Here is a 22038-nt window from a genome sequence, read left to right on the forward strand (position 1 = left end):
TTTTTGATAAATCTGCAGATGCGGATACGTCACACTGAACGATACGGTTGATACGTCTTTTAAAGACAGACCTTTATTTGAAGACCAACTGACAATTAAGTGCCATCAACTTAAGATTACCGTTCATGCTTCAAAGAAAAACAAATATCATTTTGTATAGCAAGTTATATAATATGTTCTGTATAACTAATATGCAATGCCATTTTACGAAGTACGAAAATATTAATTTTCTATGATAAAATACTAGGTAAAAGACGAACACAGCTTACAACGCTTTACCATTTATTATTTATTGTTGTACGAGATAATCAAATAACAACTATGCTTTCTTTATATTCAGTTAAATATTTTCATTTGAAATGTCAAAATATATTGTTACGCTATCGTATTTCTTCTACACGCTATTTCCAAATTAAAAAAATATTGATCAATCCGGAATATAAGATATAATGAAAATACAGCATTAACTGACAGACGAATTATAGGGAGTCTAAGAGGTAAAACAATCATGTACTGATGTTATTTTGTTCATAGTGAATTAATTTTGATTTTTTACATTTCATTCTAACAATTTATTATTAGAACTTGATTTTCAGTATGCTCACATTCAGCTTTGCAACCACAATAGTTGCCTTTGTTGTAAGTGTTTATGGGAATGATTGTAAAGAGTACAACCTCACCCCATCAGACCAATCTCTTATTGACATGATGAAGCATTACTTGCATACTTCCAGAAAGGCGGATACTGTTGCACAATCAAACCAGGGTAAGTATCTTTTGAGAGGGAAATACAGCATTCAATTACTTTTTTTATCTTTTGATCACAAAGGCTGACAATTGTTGTGTTAGTTAATACAACATTTGTTAACTAATGTTCAAATCTTGTAAATAAAAGTTTGAAAGAGTCCAGTTGCACTAACAAAGTAATTATATTCTGCAGAGCATGCATCACTCGCGTAGCGAATCAAAACTCAATCTAACTATAAAACATATTGTGTATTCGGCACAAAACTGGGGAAGGTCTCAGTATAACCTCGCCCTTCCGAAGTTTCTCAGTTTCAGTCTTATAATAAAGTTTATAATTTTCTAACACTAACATTATATGGTATATTTATTTGAATGTAGAGATCAAATATTGTGTAAAATGATCAGTTATATATAAAAATGTAGTATCTATCTTATTGTCTACTACGTAAAAACATTCAGTAGTCTTTAAAATTTAATAGTTGGTGTGAGTTTATAACAGATTTTTTTGTTATTTCTATTGATTTATATTGCAAAAATCTTTTAATTATTGAATTCAAATGAGTATTTGTGTGATTATTGAAATCCCTACGTAAAGGCTCTTCACAGGTTGTATTTGGATACACCGAACGTAGCTGTTTTGTATTACATCTTTAATACGGATTCTTTCGTTAAATTAACACCATGCTGTGTTTTTTCTAGATATAGGTGTGACATATGTCAGATGGGGGAAGAAAACGTGTCCTAAAGGTGCGGGCCTTGTGTATACGGGTATGTTTGTTGTTTTAATTATCATTATCATTCTACGTGTCTGATTCTTACAGATGTACAGTAAATTTATTTTGATTTACATTCTGGTTTTTTCTTATACATGTATATACAATTCCGTGTATGTAACTTAACTTTGCATTCAAATTCAACAACTAGCATAGCACTCATAAGGCAGTTATGAGCAGTGTGAAATAATGTAATGGACGGACGCAAGGTATAGGTTAAAATGATTTAAAAGATATGAACAAACGGTTCATAACTATACAACACGGTTTAAATTTTTACTGAGAAAGCAAAATCATACTAAATTTATGTTTCATTTTTTTTTATGAAAAGTGCATACGTCTTAAATGCATATTTTTTTTAGAATTTACAAATCATTTAACAAAAAAAACACAATTTGTGTTTATCTTTTTTTAAACAAAAAAGTTATGCCTTCGAAAGGGAAAATACGGACACAAATCCGAATTTTGAGCAAATATACTAAATTTCGACCTCATTTGATTAAAAAAGTAGCACATGAAGGTATAGTTTTCATTAAATATTTGATTAAATCAGGTAAAAAATGGCCTATTTGCAAGTTTGCATCAACTTGTAAATACGGGATCAAAACTGTATCGTATGTCCTTAAGTGTGCTGTGTATATGCTCTCTACTTCTGGAATGGTAATAGCAAAATATCTAAACATTATTCGCGATATCGTTGTCAATGGTACATATCTGTATATGCTCTCTACTTCTGGAATGGTAATAGCAAAATATCTAAACATTATTCGCGATATCGTTGTCAATGGTACATATCGATAGAAAAAATCAAATCTCCTCGAACTAATTCAGGTCAAGCTGGAGGTAACTTTTACACCAACAAAGGAGGAGGTTCCAACTACCTCTGTTTACCCAGCGATCCAGAGAATGGTAAAGTAACCAGCAATGATAATGACGGACTATATGGTGCCGAGTATGATACATGGTCCACCAATAAACCGTCCGGTTTCCGTTCAAAAATGTTACAAAAGGAGGCTCCGTGTGCTGTTTGCCGGAGGACAGGGAAAGTTTCTGTTTTAATGATACCAGGTAGTTTCATTGTCAGTATTTAGTTTTTATTTAAAATCACCTGAAATATACTTAACAAAATTATAGGATATTCCTCGCTTTGCAACGAATCGTGCATTATGTAATGAAACTCTCATGGTTATCGATTGGTTTATGTGTTTAGATGCATAGGTTTTAATTAGTGTCACTGTTCTGTGATGTAAAACAATTCATTTGAAGAATCAAGTGTAAATGTGTTGCATAATCATTGCATATTATATATTCTTTATGTTTTATTTAATTTTTGTTCGTACTTCAGGAAGGAAGACCTGTTACAAAGGATGGAAATCCGAGTACCATGGTTTTTTGATGAGTCAACATAAGAGATATAACCAGATGGACTTTATTTGTATGGACGCAGAAGCAGAACCATTGGACAATCAATCAGCCAACAATAATGGTGCTTTGTTTTATCCTATCAAAGCGAAATGTGGTAGCTTGAGATGTCCCCCATACAAGGATAACACCGAAGTGCTTTGTGCAGTTTGTTCTAAATAAAACAAAATATAATATTCACGTCTTCTCATTTATTTATAGATATATGATGCTAACAAACTAATATTTATATCGAATTGAACTAAATTGATAATTATTTCTTACACGTACGTGGCTTTAAAGTATTGACTTTGAGCGTTCTAAACAACAAGCAATTCGGACTCAAGCGTTTTTTTCATGTGTATTTTTTATATCACTTGATCAATAACGCGGCTGGTGGACTTTTGGTCCCTGATGGGAATCACCAGCACAGAAGGCAAGAACAACATGATACTTAATTTTTTTCTGTTAATAAATTGATCTCACTGAAAAAGAATTGACCTCGATTGCTTTTGTCGTTAACATTTTTATTTATTTTATTTTATTTTTTTGGGGTGGGTGAGGGTGGGGGGAGGTATATAGCTTCTTAACTATTCCAGTTCTAATATATTCTTTGCATTTAGATATTATACTTTTAAAATTCCTGATTAAGGTAAATAAAGAACCCTGCTTCGGACGCAAGTAGTTAATATAACATTTTGTTTCGATTTTCTTGATTTTTTACACAAGAAAATAAATACATTCAAGTTCAATTTTTGTTGTATAAATTTTGGATTTGGCATTCTTGAATAGAAATACAAAAATAAAAAAGCAATGAATGAGGTTGTTTGACATATTACTTTGTGTGCTTTTTTGTTAAATATTTGTTTGTTTTTATAGTGGTTGAGATACTTGAGGTACCTGTACATCCTGTCATTATTGTTTATGATATTCTCGTATTCTTGTCTTTCATTTCTGCTAATGTGCTTTTCAGGTCTTTCAATTTTTCTGTTGAAAGACCTATTGTATCTCTTCTTTTTTTCCGCCAAAATCTAATATTTTTGTTTCGCAATATGTCACTTAGATATTTTTTATATTGTATCGTACAGTTTATGCGATTTTAATTTCATCTGACTAAGACGAACAATTTTCTTTGTAAGATGTATATCCCTCTTCACTGTTTATCAAAGATGTGATCTCCTTCATAACAAAAAAAGATATCGACAAAATTCTTTTTATAAATTGTTCGATACATCCTCAGGAATTTTTGACAAATTTGGATCGAAGCAATTCGATGAAATTTTATAGCAGTTATCTACCCTTACCAAATAAATTTGTCGTTATATTTTTTCAACTCATAAACTCCTAACCGTATTACCCTGGAATCTTCTTTTTTTAGGTCCATAGGTCCTAACTTAGAAAATGAGATTAAGGTCAAAGGTCAAGGTCAGGTTCTAAATTGTGACTTTTGCTTGTTTTTGCATTTTCTCCAACACTTTGAAAGATACATATAAAAGAACAAGTGCAAGATGTTTGCTTCATTGTTATGAAGATATGTTACGTTCAGTTTGATACAATTAAATGACATCTGATAAGAGTTCGTGCCCCTGAAATGTCTTTATATAAGGTTATTTAAATATTCATTATTAACTTCAACTTGATGCATTATCAAGCCATATGACTTTTTACAAAAGGTAAGATGATGTATGAACTTGAACTATAACAACCGGAAGTGACCTTGAGAAAAGCGGAAGTACCTAATTTTGAACTTAATTCATATAAAAGTACTCGGAATCCATATATTGTGTAAAGTAGAAACATAAACTTATCACTCAAGACAATTAATGACTTTTGATAAACCGAAAGTGGCCAAGTAATTTCCGTTCTACACGCAAAAGTATATGAAACTATATATTTTTAGAATCAGTGTAAAAGAAACTATTATATGAGACTGAAAGTGACATTTACTTCACCGGAAGTAGCACATTATCTCCTTTATTGCATTAAAAAATATATAGAAACAATTAATTTATCATATCAGTTTAAGGAAACTTATGATTGGATGCCAATTTTAACATTGAGTTAACCAGAACTAGATTCTTTTCAATAGCTTGATGTGGAAAGACCTTCAATTTTTCTCTAAAAAAATTGGTTTTTAATTCTATATATCTTTTGATGTTACTTCGATACATATAGCGTTGCTCTGCTCTTATGCATCCCGTTATTGTGCTATTGTAAAACATTTTTGTTGCATGCGTTCCTTTTTGATATGTGTGCTTTGTCTATATGCCTTTTTATGTTTCTTTGTTTAATAAATGACGTGGCTCTGTACTTATCAAAACCGTCATTGTGTTATGGTACTATAGTTATTTTGTGTATTATTGTTTTTAGTTCTTGCTGATATGTCTGGTCGATATGCTATTTTGTGCTTCTTTGGTTTTTTACTGATTTATATTATAACACAATATTGACTGTTGTAATTTAGATATTTTTACCTATTATGTTTGTTTATTTTGTTCAGGCATCTGCAAGCGAGAGGTTTAAATAGCTATAATATTAGGTTTAATTTACCATATTTCATTTATTTGATATGTTTGAGTTTTTGATTTTGCCATTTGATTTTGCCATTTGATTGGGACTTATCTAGAAACTGACTTTAAGGGTCGGTTTAAACCAAACTTTACGACTAAGAGTTCCAAATGGTGAAGGTGTATTCATCGTAACTTTTACAAACGCGACCACTAGTTGGTTTCACAGGTGATATTGGATATGTTCCTTGTCATTACTACAATTCCGTTCTCTTTTAACGAATAAGATCTACCAAAGTAGACTATTTACCGGCTTTGTAAAAACATTAGTCAGACGACGGGTGCAACATGTGAAGCGAATCTGTTTCCCCTTCCATTGCACCTGAGATCACCCCAGTGTTTTTGTTAAAAAAAATGAACGGGGGGTTGCTGTTGTACCCCTAATAGTGACATTTTTACCTATTTTGCCTCGTTTTTTCACAAATCATCGTCAATATGATGGAATTTGATGCGACTGTCATAAGTGAGAGGTTTACAACGTTTAATCCATCATTTCCTGCATAAGAAAATACATGAACAAATTCAGGAAACTGACGTTTGTTATCCGTCGTTTCATCGGCTTGCTTGGAATATTTGGCAACCTTATGGATATACATGGATTTAAAGGTCAATAGGTCAAAGATCAAAGTCTATGTTTCTAAAAATATAAAACAAAATGAAAAAATCCAGATGAAAGATATGGGAAAGATAAGTAATCAATTGGCCCTTGGGTAAACAGGTCAAGGATAAAAGTCACTGTTACTGTGTTTTTTCAAGCTGTTTGTTTAATAAAATAAAAAGTATGTAGCCCCTAAGACAATAATGGAGATTAAATTTAATTTCATATAAACACTTATTCTACTTAATCCATTCCGTTTCACATGTTCTCTTTAATTAGTCAACACATTTGAAGATAACTCCCATGTTATTGAGATAAAATGCCAATATCCTCTAAATTTAGAATGACATAATGACCACGTAATGTGTATCGTTCCATTAACATTAATGGGCAATTAATCGTCGATGTGACAGATTTTTATTCGATTGTACATATGTAATGTTCAACAACAACAAAATTAGTTGGAAGTATTAACTGCATGCTGAAATAAACAAAATAAATAGTCAATTGACAGACTGTCATACAAGTGAGACATTTAGCTAGTTTTAAAAATAGGTTTTGTCTAACATTATCTTCGTGAGCAAATGCCGGGAATAGGATATTTGTCATCCATTCGTTTGATGTGTATGAGCTTTGGATTTTTGCCATTTGATTAGAGACTTTCCGCTTTGAATATTCCCCGGTGTTCGGTATTTTCTGTAGATTTACCAAGGATTTGTATAGTATAGAAATCCTTGGTTTTACCTACATGTTGAGTTGATTATTGCATGGATTTGTAGTCTTACTATAGAAATCCTAGATTATTGAAATGATAAGACTTAGTACAAGGCGATTTGCCGATCAGTACTAAAATGTTGGTTGTTTTTAGGAGATTCTTGTTCAGTAGCTTAAATGATTGGACACGAATGACTATTTTCATTGTTTTACAGGGTTCTAGTAGAGTGCTCATATTTGACATATAAAACAAGAACTATCTTTAAAAAAGATATCCGACGTATTTAAATTTGAGTATATGTTTAAATAAAGGCAACAGTAGTATACCGCTGTTCAAAACTCATAAATCCATGGACAAAAAACAAAATCGGGGCAACAAACCAAAACCGAGGGAAACGCATTAAATATAAGAGGAGAACAACGACACAACACCGAAACGCAACAGCACACAGAAACGGACCAAGCAACAGACAATACACCACGAGAATAACAAATATAACATCAAAACCAAATACATGAATATGGGATAGACAAGTACCGTGCCACGTCTTATCTCAAAAATAAGAGAAAACAGAAACGACTCAACGTTAAAATGCAACACACACACAAAAACGAACAATATTATAACAATGGCCATCTTCCTGACTTGGTACAGGACACTTTTAAAGGGGAATAAAAGTGGTGGGTTGAACCTGGTTTTAAGGCATGCCAAACCTCGCACTTTAATGGCACAGTTAAATATAACATTGAAATGAAAACAAAATATTACAGGACTACAATACAAATAAAAAGCAGAACATATTAGACAAAGAAAAGCATGATTAATAGATAACAAAAAGCATCAGGTTTAAAATTCAATACGCCAAAAACGCTTCTAGTCCACACGAGACTCACCAGTGACGAAACAAATACAAAATTGTACAGCACTGAAGATCAAAAGTTGAAAAGGTTTTGCCAAATACGGCATTGTTTGTATGCCCAGGATAAGAACATTCATATTATATAAAACAATTCACACTATTGCAAACAGTAAATTTTAACAAATGAATATGAAAGAGATATACATAATGAAACTGAAGTAAAAACTAATTACAGAAAACTAAACCCGAATACATAACGTCCAGATATACAAGATCGAAAGTGAAAAAAGTACAAAGTTGTACAGCACTGAAGATCAAAAGTTGAAAAGGTTTTGCTAAATACGGCATTGTATTATGCCCGGGATAAGAACACTATTATATAGAACGATTCATGCTATTGCAAACAGTAAATTTTAACAAATGAATGTGAAAGATATATTCATAATGAAACTAAAGTATTAACTTATTACAGAAAACTAAACCTGAATACATGATGCCAAGTTCAATACAGCATAGACACACCAGAATCAGTCCAGGCGTTAACGCAATTAAAAAAACGACGTCACATACGATGGCGAAAAGGCAAACGTAATGCTACATTTGAATTTATAAAATTTAGAAACAGCATGACGTCACACATAAATCCTGGTACTTTTGATAACTATGAAAAACTATAATTTAAAAGTGAGCTAGAATTAGGATTGCTTTAAGATTATATTAAAACTAAATACTGATAATTCATTAAAACAAAATGCATATTGCAATACTTATTAATAGCAATTAACTGTAATATATATATATGTCCAGTTTGTTATGAATCCAACTTCAAACGTAATTAATCGTACAAAATTAAATATAATTAATAAAGGCGGTGATTAATTTTTCTATCCGTAACACCTAAATATAATAAAAAGACGTCAACACATTTGACAAAATGAGAAGATGAGAATTACAAATATAACATTAAACATATAAACTAAATACATGAATTTGGGATAAACAAGTACAGAAACACGTCTTATAGTAATACGAATTCACATACAGCAAAACAGTCACAATCGGGAATAAGTCACGTTTGGTAATTAAAAGATAAGACGACATAATGACAAACTATCATTTCGAAAACCTTCAGAAGCACAATGACTTAATGATGCAGGACCTCTTTAATTAAATCTCCATCTGAATGTAACTACAAGAAATTCTATATTCTCGGTCCTCGTATCTTTCTGCTTACATTCACCAAAATCCCGCGAAAATCTCACATGCGTAGACCTGTGCGTTCTTAAAGTCATGTACGTTCATACAACAAAGTTTACATTAAAAATTATATAATGTCCCGAATAAACAGCTGTCATGGATGCAAAGAGCTATTGGAGAAACAATTGTTTTTTTTATAAAAATATAAAACTTTGTAAGATCTAGTTCAAATATTTATAGTTTTTCACTTGTTTTCCATCACGATATAATTAACGAGCCGTTTTTTCAAACACAATCAAATCATCCACCATGACAGCATTTTGTCTAATCACAGAAAGGATTTTCGAGCATGCGTATTCTGTTGCCATAGTTAATCGTCCTTAAGTTCAAAGGGTACAAACCGAAACTATACCGACTACGTCGGAAAAAGATATGGTATGATTGTCAATGAGACAGCTCTCACAAGAGACAAAATATGTGAGGCAATAAGGTCAAACTATAACATTTGTGATAAATCATACAAATTTAAAATTATTAATCAAATTTGGTGTATTTACTGTCTTCTGATTGGTTAAAAGTATTATGAATAAAAGATATCGGCCTTTTTGTACATATACCAAAGGGAAACTTGATGCAAAGCATTATCATTTAATGTTTTATTGCATTTAATAGAAAAAGAGGACTTTGCGGCAAATAAACCAAGATTTTTATAGAAAATCCACAGCCTTGAATTCAGAGGTTTTTGTTATAAAATTTGAAACATAGATTACTCACTTGCTTTTCTATGATGTGCTAGCATTTATTGTTTACAAAAATGTCTAAGCAACCTGTAAATTCCAAAACACCTCGTTCTTTATTTTGATCCATATTTATATTTGATTAAACCAATAACTACATTGATAAACTTTTTAAGGAAGTCAATGCTAGCGCTGCATGCAATATATATATTTCAGTCACTAAATGGCCAATTTTGAGAGTACAAGGGTAAAAGCTGTGGATTTTCTATAAATTTCCATATGTTTAGCATTGAATCAATACAAGGGTACATAATTCTTAAGCAAGTCCTTCTTTTTATTAACACCTTTACAGACGAAATGGATGAGTTGAGCCTATAGAATGGCTAACCGAATTTTCCACTTGGATATATTTGCCATTCACCATTCCAAATGGTGTATATTTCACATGCAAATTAATCAAAACATAAAAAGTATCAACACTGAAAATTTGGAAATCTTTTGTATTTGTTAAGATGTGCTATTTTTAATTAATTAAAAATATATAATTGGCGACTAGAGATAAAAGAAATAGACTTTATACTGTTCGAATTATTTCGGTTCTTTACATACAGCTAATGATACAACTTGTTATGAATTTTATAACATAACAATGCATTCTGATTGGTTCCTTTATATACTTGTGATTTAAAGAATTTTAAGTTTTTCATTCTGCCGTCGATAGCCGAAAACTAATGTTGTGTTTTCCGTTGAAAGTTCATCCTGTGAGGCATGGCAACTACTTTTGATTTATTTGAGCTGTGAAACTTTTGTATCTTTATTTTTCGTAAGTACTTTTTTGGTGATTAATTTCTTTTTCTTTTTGTCTTTTAAATTTTTTATCAAGTCATTTGTTGCAAAAAAATAATTACTTTTTCAAGTTGTACTGTCTTACACAGGAGGCTTACCATGGCTGTAACCCGAAATAAAGCTAGAAAAAATTATAAACTATTAAGTGAATTTGGTTTGGATCAGGACGTTCTCGATGTTTCGGACCCTACTTCTGACATTTTTGATCATGAGACTTCACCTGATGAAGTGGATAGGTTGGAACATAGGATCCACAATTTAGAGTTAAGCATTTCCGAAAAAGAAAGGAAACTTGAAAAATCCGATTTTGAAAAACAGGGGGCTATCCCAAAAACTCGTTTAAAAAATGGGGAGTCGAGTAAACTTATTGATCCGGTCAAGGAGAAAGGTGTAGTTGAGAAGTCGAACAATCCGCACAAGCCACAGTCGAGTGCTCCTAAAGTGAAATCAACTGAAATAGCCGGTAAAAAGACCAAATCAGCGAAAAGAAAAGACACCAGCGACTCCAAAAGTGTTAAAAGGAAGGGTGAGATCAATTTAGACAAGTTAAGAAAAAAGAAAGTGTTGACTAAATTAGTAGAGAAACAATTATCATATATTTTAAAAAAGAATAATTTAATAGATTTAGTTGATTCTAGTGAAAGTCTTCATGGTAGTTCTACTAGTGAGCATGATTTTTCTTCGCATTTACGCAAACGTAAAAACAAATCTTTGAAATAGAAGAGTTCAAAAGTTCCTTTACAATATTCTGATACCGATTCGGACGACAGTATTCATGTCCCGAAGGTTAAATCGGCTAAGGCCAAAAAGTTTAAAAAGTCGGGTAGCTCCAGGGTGACAAAACACAAGTCAAGAGTTATATCAGAGTCATCTGATAGTTCTGACTATGATTCATTCGAGTCTAGTACTGATGATGATACTTCAAGTACATCAGGTACAGATTCGTCCTGTAAAAAGAAATCACTTAAAAAGCGAAAGGTTAAATCGGGTATGGTTGCTAAAGCAAGCGATGACGTGCAGAATCCACAAACTTGGCCCCATACTACACTTCAGTACGAATATATAAATAAATCTGTTTCATTTCAAGATTTAGATTTAAAGCTGTTTGTTGCAGGGGAATTAGAAATAATTGGATCAAGTAAAATTAAAGCTATCGAGAGAAATAGTCGATTGTCCCTTTTGAAGAAAATTGTATATTACAGTTCCATTTATCAGTGGAAATCTTTACTTGACTTCTATGCTGCCTTTTTGAGACAAATTGAAACGGGTGCTAAAACCTGGAAAGATACTCCTGATAATTTGGAAGTTCCTCTTTTGTCTAAATATGTCAAACAAGAGTTCGATAAGAAGCATTCTTTTGGGGCAAAAAAAGAGATCAAGACACATACTTTATGGTATTGTTCGTTATTTCAGAAAAATAAATGTTCAAAAACATCACCGCATAAAATTCTGATTAGAGGTGTTGAACGTGAGGTTCATCATTTTTGTGCCACTTGTTATAGATTAGACAAACTTAAAAGTCATCATCCTGAATGTTCGTCTGCATGTCCTCATCATAATGAATGACTAAATCAACATGTTCAGTTACCTGATTTTCAAAAGACATTATGGGGTTCTAGACATTCACTTAAATGCAGTCTTTGTTGTAACAGTTATTTGGGTTTAGATGATATGCAAAATTTTGTATCTATTCATAACATTGTTAAAAAATCTGGATTGTACAATTTTCAGGGTTGTAAAATTCCAATTTACTCTAAAATCAATATTTGTTTTTTAAGAAGTTTGTTACAGAATTACAGTGACGCTCAGGTTTGTGACTTCTTAGAGTATGGATGGCCGGTGGGTCACGATGGGAGCCCGTTCAGGTCATCTTTTTCCCGTAATCATTCGGGGGCTACTGATTTTCCAGATGATATTGCCAAATATTTGAAAAAAGAAAGTTCTTATAAAGCAATTGTTGGACCATTTAAGGCAAATCCGTTCAGCTGTCCTTCAGCTTTATCTCCTTTAAATTCCGTTCCTAAAAAGGATTCAACAGAACGCAGAGTTATTGTTGATTTGAGCTTTCCAGAGGGCGAGGCGGTTAATTCTGGTATTTTCAAAGATCGTTATTTAGGCGATGAAATTTCAGTTTCATATCCCACGGTTGATGATTTTATTATGTTAATTAAGAGTAAAGGTCAAGGTTGCAGAATGTTTAAGAGGGACCTGAAACGGGCTTATAGACAATTAGTCGTTGACCCCGGTGACATCCATCTCTTAGGTTACAAATGGAGAGGACACTTGTATTACGATCGTGTATTAACAATGGGGTTGAGATCTGCTGCATATATATGTATGCGACTAACAAATGCTATTGCATTTATATGTCAAAACATGGGTATATATATTTTGAACTATTTAGATGATTTGGCTGGATGTGATATTCCTTCCAGCAGTGATGATGCTTATGCTAAATTGGGTCTTATTTTACAGAATTGTGGCATTGAAGAATCAATTGAGAAGGCTTGTCCGCCTACTACTAAAATGATGTTTATTGGCATTTTATTTGATTCTGAGAACATGACAATTTCTATTGATACTCAAAGATTGTCAGAGATTCTGCAGTTAGTTTCTAATTGGCTCTGTAGCACAAATTGTACAAAGAGAGAATTACAATCATTGCTGGGAAAATTAAATTTTGTATCTCAATGTGTGCGCTCTGGCCGAATTTTTGTGTCAAGGCTGTTAAATTGGTTAAGAGATTTTCCCGATAATGGGAAAATAGTAATTCCAACTGATTTTAAACGTGATTTATTCTGGTGGCAGGAATTTTTGCCTAGTTATAATGGGATTTCTATGATTTTATCTGATGAATTCTCAAACCCTGATCAATTGTTTTCTGTTGATGCATGTTTGACAGGATGTGGCGGATGGATGGATGGAAGATACTTTCACTGTTCATTTCCAGAGTTTATTTTAGATCAAAACTTGCATATAAATTTATTAGAGATGTTGACGATTGTAGTAGCCTTGAAATTATGGGGAAAACATTTCACAAATTTAAAGGTGATTATTTATTGCGATAATATGGTATCAGTACGTGTTTTGAATACAGGCGCCACCAGAAATGAGTTCCTGCAGTCGTGTTTGAGGGAAGTTTGTTGGATTGCAGCTGTAAATAATTTTGAGTTAAAAGCTAAACATATTTCAGGTTGCGATAACCGTTTACCAGATCTTTTGTCTAGATGGAATTTAGATTATAAATTTCAGTTAGACTTTTACGAGAGGACAAAAGGCATGTCCCTATTTAGAGATTTGATTTCTAAAGAATTGTTTCAGTTTGAACATATTTGGTAATTGTTTATTCGTGTTTTTGTAGATTTGCAAGTGCTAAGACGAGATATGTTTGTGACTAGGATTTCGGCTTTCGCGAAAGGTACTTTGGTTAATTTTAAAACGCAGTGGAGAGCTTATTTATTGTTTTGTAATTACTTTCATTTAGAACCGTTTGATATTGATTCTGAATTATTATGCACTTATTCCGAGTTTCTCAGTAGAAGTTTCAGATCAGCTCAATCTATTCGCAATTATTTAAACGGAGTTAAAGTTCTTTTCCTGTTGTTAGGATTACATGTGGATGTTTTTTCGTCTTACGAATTGAAGTTGACTATGAAAGGGTTAGATAGGAAATTAAAACATTTACCTAAACAGGCATTTCCTATTACTTTAGAAATTTTAGGAAAAATTCGTGAACATTTGAATTTGAATACGCCGCTAGATGCGACATATTGGTGTTTATTTCTTTTTGCTTTATTACTTTTAAGCAGGAAGTCTAATTTAGTTCCAGTATCAACCAAGAAATTTGACAAAAATAAACAGCTGTGCAGAGGTGATGTTACAGTCTTTCCGTCTCCTATAATAGTTGCATTCAAATGGACAAAAACAATTCAGTTGGGTAATCGTATTTTAAGGATACCTTTGCTTGCATATCCTCTATCTAAATTTTGCCCAGTAAATGTTTATAAAAGGATGTGTTATTTAAATCCTTGCACGTCAGATGATGCCGCTTTTTCTTATAAAAAAAAGGGGAAATGCATACCAATTACTTATAACCAGTTTCAGAATAAACTGAGAGAATTACTTTGTAAAATTGGGTTAAATCCAAATTTATTTTCTTCCCATAGTTTCCGAAGAGGTGGAGCAACGTTGGCATCGAAAGCAGGGGTTTCTCCTAGTTCTATTCAATTGATGGGTGATTGGAAAAGCAATTGCTATACTAAATATATTGTCAGTTCTTTATCTGATAAAATCAATGTAGCGGAACAAATTAAAGACTTTGTTTTAAAATAAATTTTGCTCTTTATAGATTTTAGGTCTACTCTGGTGTGCGATTCCATAGCCAAGCATGTTAAAACAATTAGAAGGTGTCACTTGCAAGCCTTTCCTGGAGCAAATATTTGGGATATGATCAATTTGCTTAATTGTGGAACAATTCAGGTAAATTATGATATAATTCTGATTCATGTAGGAACCAACAATGTTGGTACCTATGAGATTGCTGATTTTGATATAGGCTATAATGTGCTTATCTCTACAATTGAGAAATTAGTTAAGCCACATACTGTCATAGTTATGTCAGCAATTATCCCACGCTTACTTGATTTTCAGAATACAAGTTATTTTGTCACTACTATTAATTCTAGATTAAGAAGTTTATGCTTTAAACGTGGTGTTCAGTTTGTAGCTACTTATAAACCTTTTTTAAAGTTTGGGATGCCAGTTTGTGAACTTTATTCACCCATCTGTAAGTTACATTTGAATTATTTTGGTAATTTAAAATTGACAAATTTTTTTGTTCAAGTATTGTCTCATTGTTAAACAAGAGGATGTTAAGTCTCATCTTGTTACTGTTAAACAGAAGGAGCAATCTTATTCTGTGCCTTTTTTTTTATCTAATTGTGCTTACAGTAGTGGGTGATTGTATATATCCTTAAGGGAACATTTTGTTTTCTGGCCAATCTTGTCAGAAAGATCTGATCATTCATGTCAGTGGTATTGTTTGATATCTAACCACTCATGTCGGTATTATTATATGTATTTGTTAGAAATATCTGACCAATCATGTCAGTAATATTTTTTTGATTTCTGACCATTCATGTCAGTGATGTTTTGTGATTTCTGACCATTCATGTCAGTATTTTCATTATTTTTGCTTGTAACTTAAATAGCTTTTAAATTTTGTTTAATATCAATCAATGTGCTGTAGTTACTGTTTGGCCGTTGGGGTTTTGGTGCTGAACATTGATTGGATTAACTTTAACGTCTATTATTGTTTTTTCATATGAAATTGTAATAATTTGCCAAAATTAAATGTTTTATTTTAATTCGTTTTAATTCCTACTGAACATTTATTTAGTATTGCTTTGCATCCAGTCGTCTCATATCTTTAATATATCTGCGTCAATTTACTTCGAAAGAGCAAATTGTGCTATTTTTAATTAATTAAAAATATATAATTGGCAACTAGAGATAAAAGAAATAGACTTTATACTGTTCGAATTATTTCGGTTCTTTACATACAGCTAATGATACAACTTGTTATGAATTTTATAACATAACAATGCATTCTGATTGGTTCCTTGTGATTTAAAGAATTTTAAGTTTTTCATTCTGCCGTCGATAGCCGAAAACTAACCCTCCCATTATTTATCCCACCCAATATTTATAATCAGTAGTTTCAGTCTCATTTTCTGTGAAAGTTTTATTTTTCAGTGTATGTTCCTTGACGGTGTTACTGTGGATATACAGTCGTCTCATATCTTTAATATATCTGCGTCTATTTACTTCGAAAGAGCAAATTATGTAAACCTTGGTATAAGCTTCTGATACAAATATGGAATTTAAAGATACAAATTAATCAAATAACATATGATTATCAATTGAATCTACTAATCGATTATATGAATTTATTTCGAAGAGTCAAAATTTACCAATGATATACACTCGCGTCCTTCTTCTTTAGACAAACCTTACTGATGTTTTATTAATCAACAGTGTGAGCTCGAGATCCATTTGATATTGTATGGTGTTGGAGTACTTAAAAGACGGACGAAAGATACCAAAGGGACAGTCAAACTCATAAATCTAAAACAAACTGACAACGCCATGGCTAAAAATGAAAAAGACAAACAATAGTACACATGACAAAACATAGAAAACTTAAGAATAAACAACACGAACCCCACCAAAAATTAGGGGTAATATCAGGTGCTTCGGAAGGGTAAGCAGATTCTGCTCCACACGTGGCACCCGTCGTGTTGCTTATGTGATTACAAATCCGGTAAATAGTCTAATTTGGTAGGTCACATTCATGAAAGGGTAGGGGATTGTAGTTACGACGTAAGGAACATATCCGATATCATTTGTGAAACAGTTATTCCATAACGGTCAACCAACTCGTGATGGCGTCCTTGAAATTTACTAAGGGATGACTTCAACATTTGGAACTCTTGTTTTAATAGCTCTCTTGTGAGCAGCAACCCTCTATCAAGAAAATTTTGATAGGAAATGCAAGCACGGGAATATCGTATCAATTGGGAGAATCAATTGGGAGATATATACCCCGTATGCAGGTGCTGCTGGAATGTTGCTACTTAGAAATGGAAAGTTCACAATTGAAAAGCTGAAATCACCTCTTTTGTCGTAAAGTTTTGTTTTCAACCGACCCTCATTGTCAATTTCAAGATGTAAGTCAAAATAGGAGGCCGACTTAACTGTATCTGTAGTATCCATTATCTCTAGCTCGATGGGATAGATGCGTTCCACATAGTCACCAAATTTTGAATTATTTAGTGAAAGAACATCATTTATATAGCGGAAAGTAGAGTTAAAGGATATTGCTAACTTCTTATCTTTCTTTAAAACTATGAAATGAATAATGGTTGTGAATAAAGTTGTGGTATGAATATCTATGAGACAACTCTCCATTCAAGTTACAATTTGTAAAGGTAAACAATTATAGGTCAAAGTAAGGCCTTAAACACGGAGCATTGGCTCACACCGAACAACAAGCTAAAAATAGCTAGTGTTTAACCATTCATATAGGAAAAACAGCGGTATAATCTACTAGTAAATAAGAAACGGGAAATACTAATGAAACCACATCAACAAACGACGACCACTTAACATCAGGTTCCTTAATTAGGACAGGGCAAAAATTCAAAAAAATGGTGTAACATCACAACATAGAAAGACACACTATAAAGTAACAATTTAGAATGCTTAACTCAACTAAATGACATATTAACAAAAACTGGTGAACATACGTTGACCGAATACTATTGATATATAACACAATTTTAATACAAAATACAAAAAGACCAGTATTACTGGACAAGTTGTACTACATTGAACAGACACAGTTAAACTATTTACCAAAAAACTGAACCGTTTGGGTTTCTTGAACTTGAATGTGACATATGAATGATGTTCGTCGTGAAGGTTTCAATTCCAGTTTGATATGAAGAAAATTAATACAAGAACTTTTTTGAACTTAAGTCGAAGATAGTAGTAAGCAAAATCTAAATAATTGTGCAAATGATCATGCAAGCACGACAATTAGCAAGAACCATCATTATTATATATATATTTATATATATACTTTGTAAGAAAATAAATGCTCGTAAAAAAAAATCAATTTTCAAGAAGTCCACGGTCTTGTTCTTACATGGCTATTTTTTCTGGTTCGAAAATACTTATTAATTCTAGAAAACTTTTTCTCTCACCATTTTTTAGTCAAAATAATTTACCAGGTTTGGTGGCTATTGGTTCAAATCCTCACATGTGACTTATACACTCGAAACTAATATTTGACACATTCGAGGTTTGCGCATGCGCAAAAATGTAACAAAATTCTTACAAAATAATTTTAATAATTCACATTAAACTTAGTGTGTTTAAATTGTTATTGATATTATGAATTGGTTTGATAGCATTTTGCAAGGTTATAAAACACATGCATTTAACAAAATATCGCATGCGCAAACTATTTATAGACATTGAGAGCGATTTGCACACACAACCAAGGCACACAGTTGAAAATTGTAATTCATCTAAAAGACAAAGATAAGATTTCGTAAACATATATTGGTCGTCATTTCTTCCTCTTAAAATCTGTTCAAGTAAGTGTAACTTCCATGATGCAACTGTTTGAAAACATGCCCATTCAGTTGATCAAGCATTGGATGAATAAGGTGAAAAGGGTAGTTAACTTTCAAAATCCTGGACAAATAGTCAATTATAATTGCGGATCAATCACTTTTGGTATTGGCTAAGCAATTTCAGTGGGAATGGCCAGATTTGAACGTACTAAATTATAATCCTGGTACCTTTGATAACTATTTAAACCACTGCTGGTGGACGTTTCACCCCCGAGGGTATCACCTCCACAGTAGTCAACATTTCGGTGTTGACATGAATATCAATAATGTGGTCATTTTTTTTAAATTTCCTGTTTACAAAACTGTTTTTGAAAAACTATGGATTTTCAAATTCCAGGCATAGATTACCTTAACCGTATTTGGCACAACGTTGTGGATTTTTTTTATCCTCAATCATGTCAATGCTCTTCGACTTTGTACTTCTTTGGCTTTATAAATATTTCGATACGAGCGTCACTGATGAGTTTTGTCGAAGACGAAACGCGAGTCTAGCGTACTAAATTATAATCCTGGTACCTTTGATAACTATTATTTTCATGTTTGGTGGCTTACCCATTGAAATGGTTTGGTTTATAATTCGAGGGTATATATTGCGTGTTAGTGGAAGGACATGTCCCCTTACTTAAGCCGATATTTCATCAACTAGAATGTCAGATCTTTTTCCGACGTAGTCGGTATAGTTTCGGTTTGTGCACTTTGAACTTAAGGACGCTTCACTATGGCAACAGACTACGCATGCTCGAAAATCCTTCCTGTGATTGGACAAAATGCTGTCATGGTGGGTGATTTGGTTGTGTTTGAAAAAACGTCTCGAAAATTATATCGTGATGGAAAGCAAGTGAAAAACTTATAAATATTTGAACTAGATCTTACAAAATTTATATTTTTATTAGAATAATTGTTTCTCCAATTATAGCTCTTTGCATCCATGACAGCTGTTTATTCGGGACAATTATATAATTTTAAATGTAAACTTTGTTGTACGAACTTACATGACTTTTCGTTCGCACCTACGCATGTGAGATTTCCCGCGGCGGGATTTTGGTGAATGTAAACAGAAAGATACTACTTATACTACCAATAGTTTCTAGCTTTGTTATCCATGAATTAAGTTTAATGTAAACAGTAGTAAATGTATATTTGTTTCTTTTTATTTGCACTAGATTTTTTGACAAATAAAAATTGTAGGTGTCATCACAATATTCTTATATATTATTGCCTTAATATAACCAGACTTAGTAAAAAAATTCTTGTAGTTACATTCAGATGGAGATTTTATTAAAGAGGTCCTGCATCATTATGTCATCGTGCTTCTAAAGGTTATCGAAATGATAGTTTTCAACATAATACTTAGATTTAAATACGTCGGATATCTTTTTTAAAGATAGTTCTTGTTATGTATGTTCAAATATACCTAGGACTAGACACTTGCATCAGATGACTGCATGTGTTTTGCTTGAATTGTTAATGTCTGCTTATGAAAACGTAAACGCAAAAATGTGGCTCAATACTCCATGAAGATCGATGATTTGATAGACGCTGTAAGGAAAACGAGTCATCTCGACCACAGTTAAATTTTAGGCGTTAAAAATTTGAATTAAGAACTTCTTGTGCTTTCAGTAAAGCGCTCATTTCATGAGTCAGATTTTGCAGTGTATATAAAGTGCGAATCCAGCTAGTTCATTTTACTGTTATATGCGGGTATGTCTATTGTAGAATAAAGGATCATGGGAAAACTGTATTTGTTTACGTTTTGAAAATATCAAGTTAATATCAAGATTTTAAGTTAAGTTTTAACATATTTTCATTGTGATATGTCTTTATAATATACAAACATAGCATTAAAGTTCAAATAAGTGTTATAAAAGCATCATAATATAGCATATCGATTATTGAAAGCGATTCATTTTAACTATAGATGCGATGAATTATCACTGTTAGTGCATGCAGTCATTATTAATGTAGAATTTTCAAAGATGCGAGGAATTTTTTTTGTAGAATTATGTGATAAATGCACTTGCAACAAATGAAAAAAAACTTAGTTGATGACTTTAGGATTTATGATACATGTATTTTCAAATTGAAATACAAACTCCTCATTCATTCTTCATCAAATATGTAGCTTTTCAAACTTGTAACAAAAGCGATTATCAAAATGTCATATTGTATTCTTCAGATTACGTTTCTCCTTGACTTTAACTTATATAGGGAATCACTGGAGCGTGACAGCAGCGGGCCCTCTTAGGCAGTCAGTGGACCCCTACTTATGAAAAATTCTAGATCCGCGAACGGATACTACCGCAGAGGTAAAACCATGCATGCACATTTGGGTTATTGTACACAAAATGCATGCTACAATTCATTTTTGTTGATTTTAGGGTACCCTTTGGAGCTCTATGTGGGCTATTTCAGCAAATAGGCAAAAAATTCCCAAACTAGATACACGGTTAGATTCAGCATGTCAATGAATTCCAAATATCTTTTGTCTATAAATTTGGACCCCACAAAATTGAAAAAGGGACCAAAAATATAAAAAAAAATGCATGCATCGGATACATTTGTTATTGAAGGCATGACTGTAACAATCGGATGAATATACAAAAACATCTTATTCTGGGGTCTCATTGGGGGTTTTGATCCCGAATCCCGCTTACTGTTTTGGCAGATTCCCGTATTCCGCTTATACTATGCAGTTCTAATTTTTTGTAATTATCCGTGCCCCGCTAGACTTCATTTCCCGTTTTTCACTACACAATCTGTCACGCTTGCAAAAAATCGGCAATCCGGCGTGACGCTGATACCCAAATGCGACCCACTATTTTACTCTATTTTGACTCATATTCAGCCCATTTTAAATATATTAAAAAAAGTAGCGTGGATTTTTTATCCCTTTTTTTTTTCCCGTCTCGTTTCGTTTTTGAGCCATATATAGATGTCGTATGTGACAATGAGACAACTCTCCATCCGATTCACAATTTATAAAAGTAGACCATTATACGTCAAAATACGGTCTTCAACATGGAGTATTGGCTCACACCGAACAGCAAGATATAAATGGCTCCAGTGTAAAACCTTTTAAACGGGAAAACAAAGGTGCACTATATATCAAGATGTACGTAATTAGTGGTGAAGTGTCATAGAAATGGATAAAAAAAAATAAGGATAAAGATCCCTATACGCTTTATAAGAAACTAAATGGAATACATTTGAAATAAATGTTATTTCTATTGAATTTATTAGAGTGTTTTAAAACCAAACTTTCCTCCGTAAGTTAAATCTTGTCAAATCTTTCTCTTACTTTATCTATTGTTTGAGCAAGTCGGCTAAACACAAACACTGTGCGGGACAAATTTGCCATTCCGGTACCGGCAAATCTGACTTTGTCGGTTTACAAGAT

General features: G+C 32.5%; 2 protein-coding genes across 4 annotated transcripts; both read left to right on the forward strand.

Annotated features, from left to right (window-relative positions):
• Nucleotides 1-557: 557 nt before the first annotated feature.
• Nucleotides 558-3104, forward strand: LOC134723331 (short-chain collagen C4-like). Its single transcript, XM_063586952.1, has 4 exons — nucleotides 558-766; nucleotides 1447-1515; nucleotides 2352-2588; nucleotides 2866-3104. Exons 1-4 carry the CDS (start codon nucleotides 598-600, stop codon nucleotides 3102-3104), a joined length of 714 nt encoding a protein of 237 aa, XP_063443022.1. The 5' UTR covers nucleotides 558-597.
• Nucleotides 3105-10113: 7009 nt separating this feature from the next.
• On the forward strand, nucleotides 10114-15876 carry LOC134721138 (uncharacterized). Of its 3 annotated transcripts, XM_063583913.1 has the most exons (3): nucleotides 10448-10966; nucleotides 13802-13858; nucleotides 14789-15876. In XM_063583913.1, exons 1-3 carry the CDS (start codon nucleotides 10540-10542, stop codon nucleotides 15298-15300), a joined length of 996 nt encoding a protein of 331 aa, XP_063439983.1. In that variant the 5' UTR covers nucleotides 10448-10539; the 3' UTR covers nucleotides 15301-15876. The 3 variants fall into 3 exon arrangements, 2 of the variants coding, with proteins under 2 accessions (XP_063439983.1, XP_063439984.1); XR_010107828.1 differs by lacking the exons at nucleotides 10448-10966; nucleotides 13802-13858 and adding an exon at nucleotides 10114-10417; XM_063583914.1 differs by lacking the exon at nucleotides 13802-13858 and having other exon boundaries at nucleotides 10451-10966.
• The last annotated feature ends 6162 nt before the right edge of the window (nucleotides 15877-22038 follow it).

This window comes from Mytilus trossulus, chromosome 6, assembly GCF_036588685.1.
Source record: "Mytilus trossulus isolate FHL-02 chromosome 6, PNRI_Mtr1.1.1.hap1, whole genome shotgun sequence".
Taxonomy (NCBI): Eukaryota; Metazoa; Mollusca; class Bivalvia; order Mytilida; family Mytilidae; genus Mytilus; species Mytilus trossulus.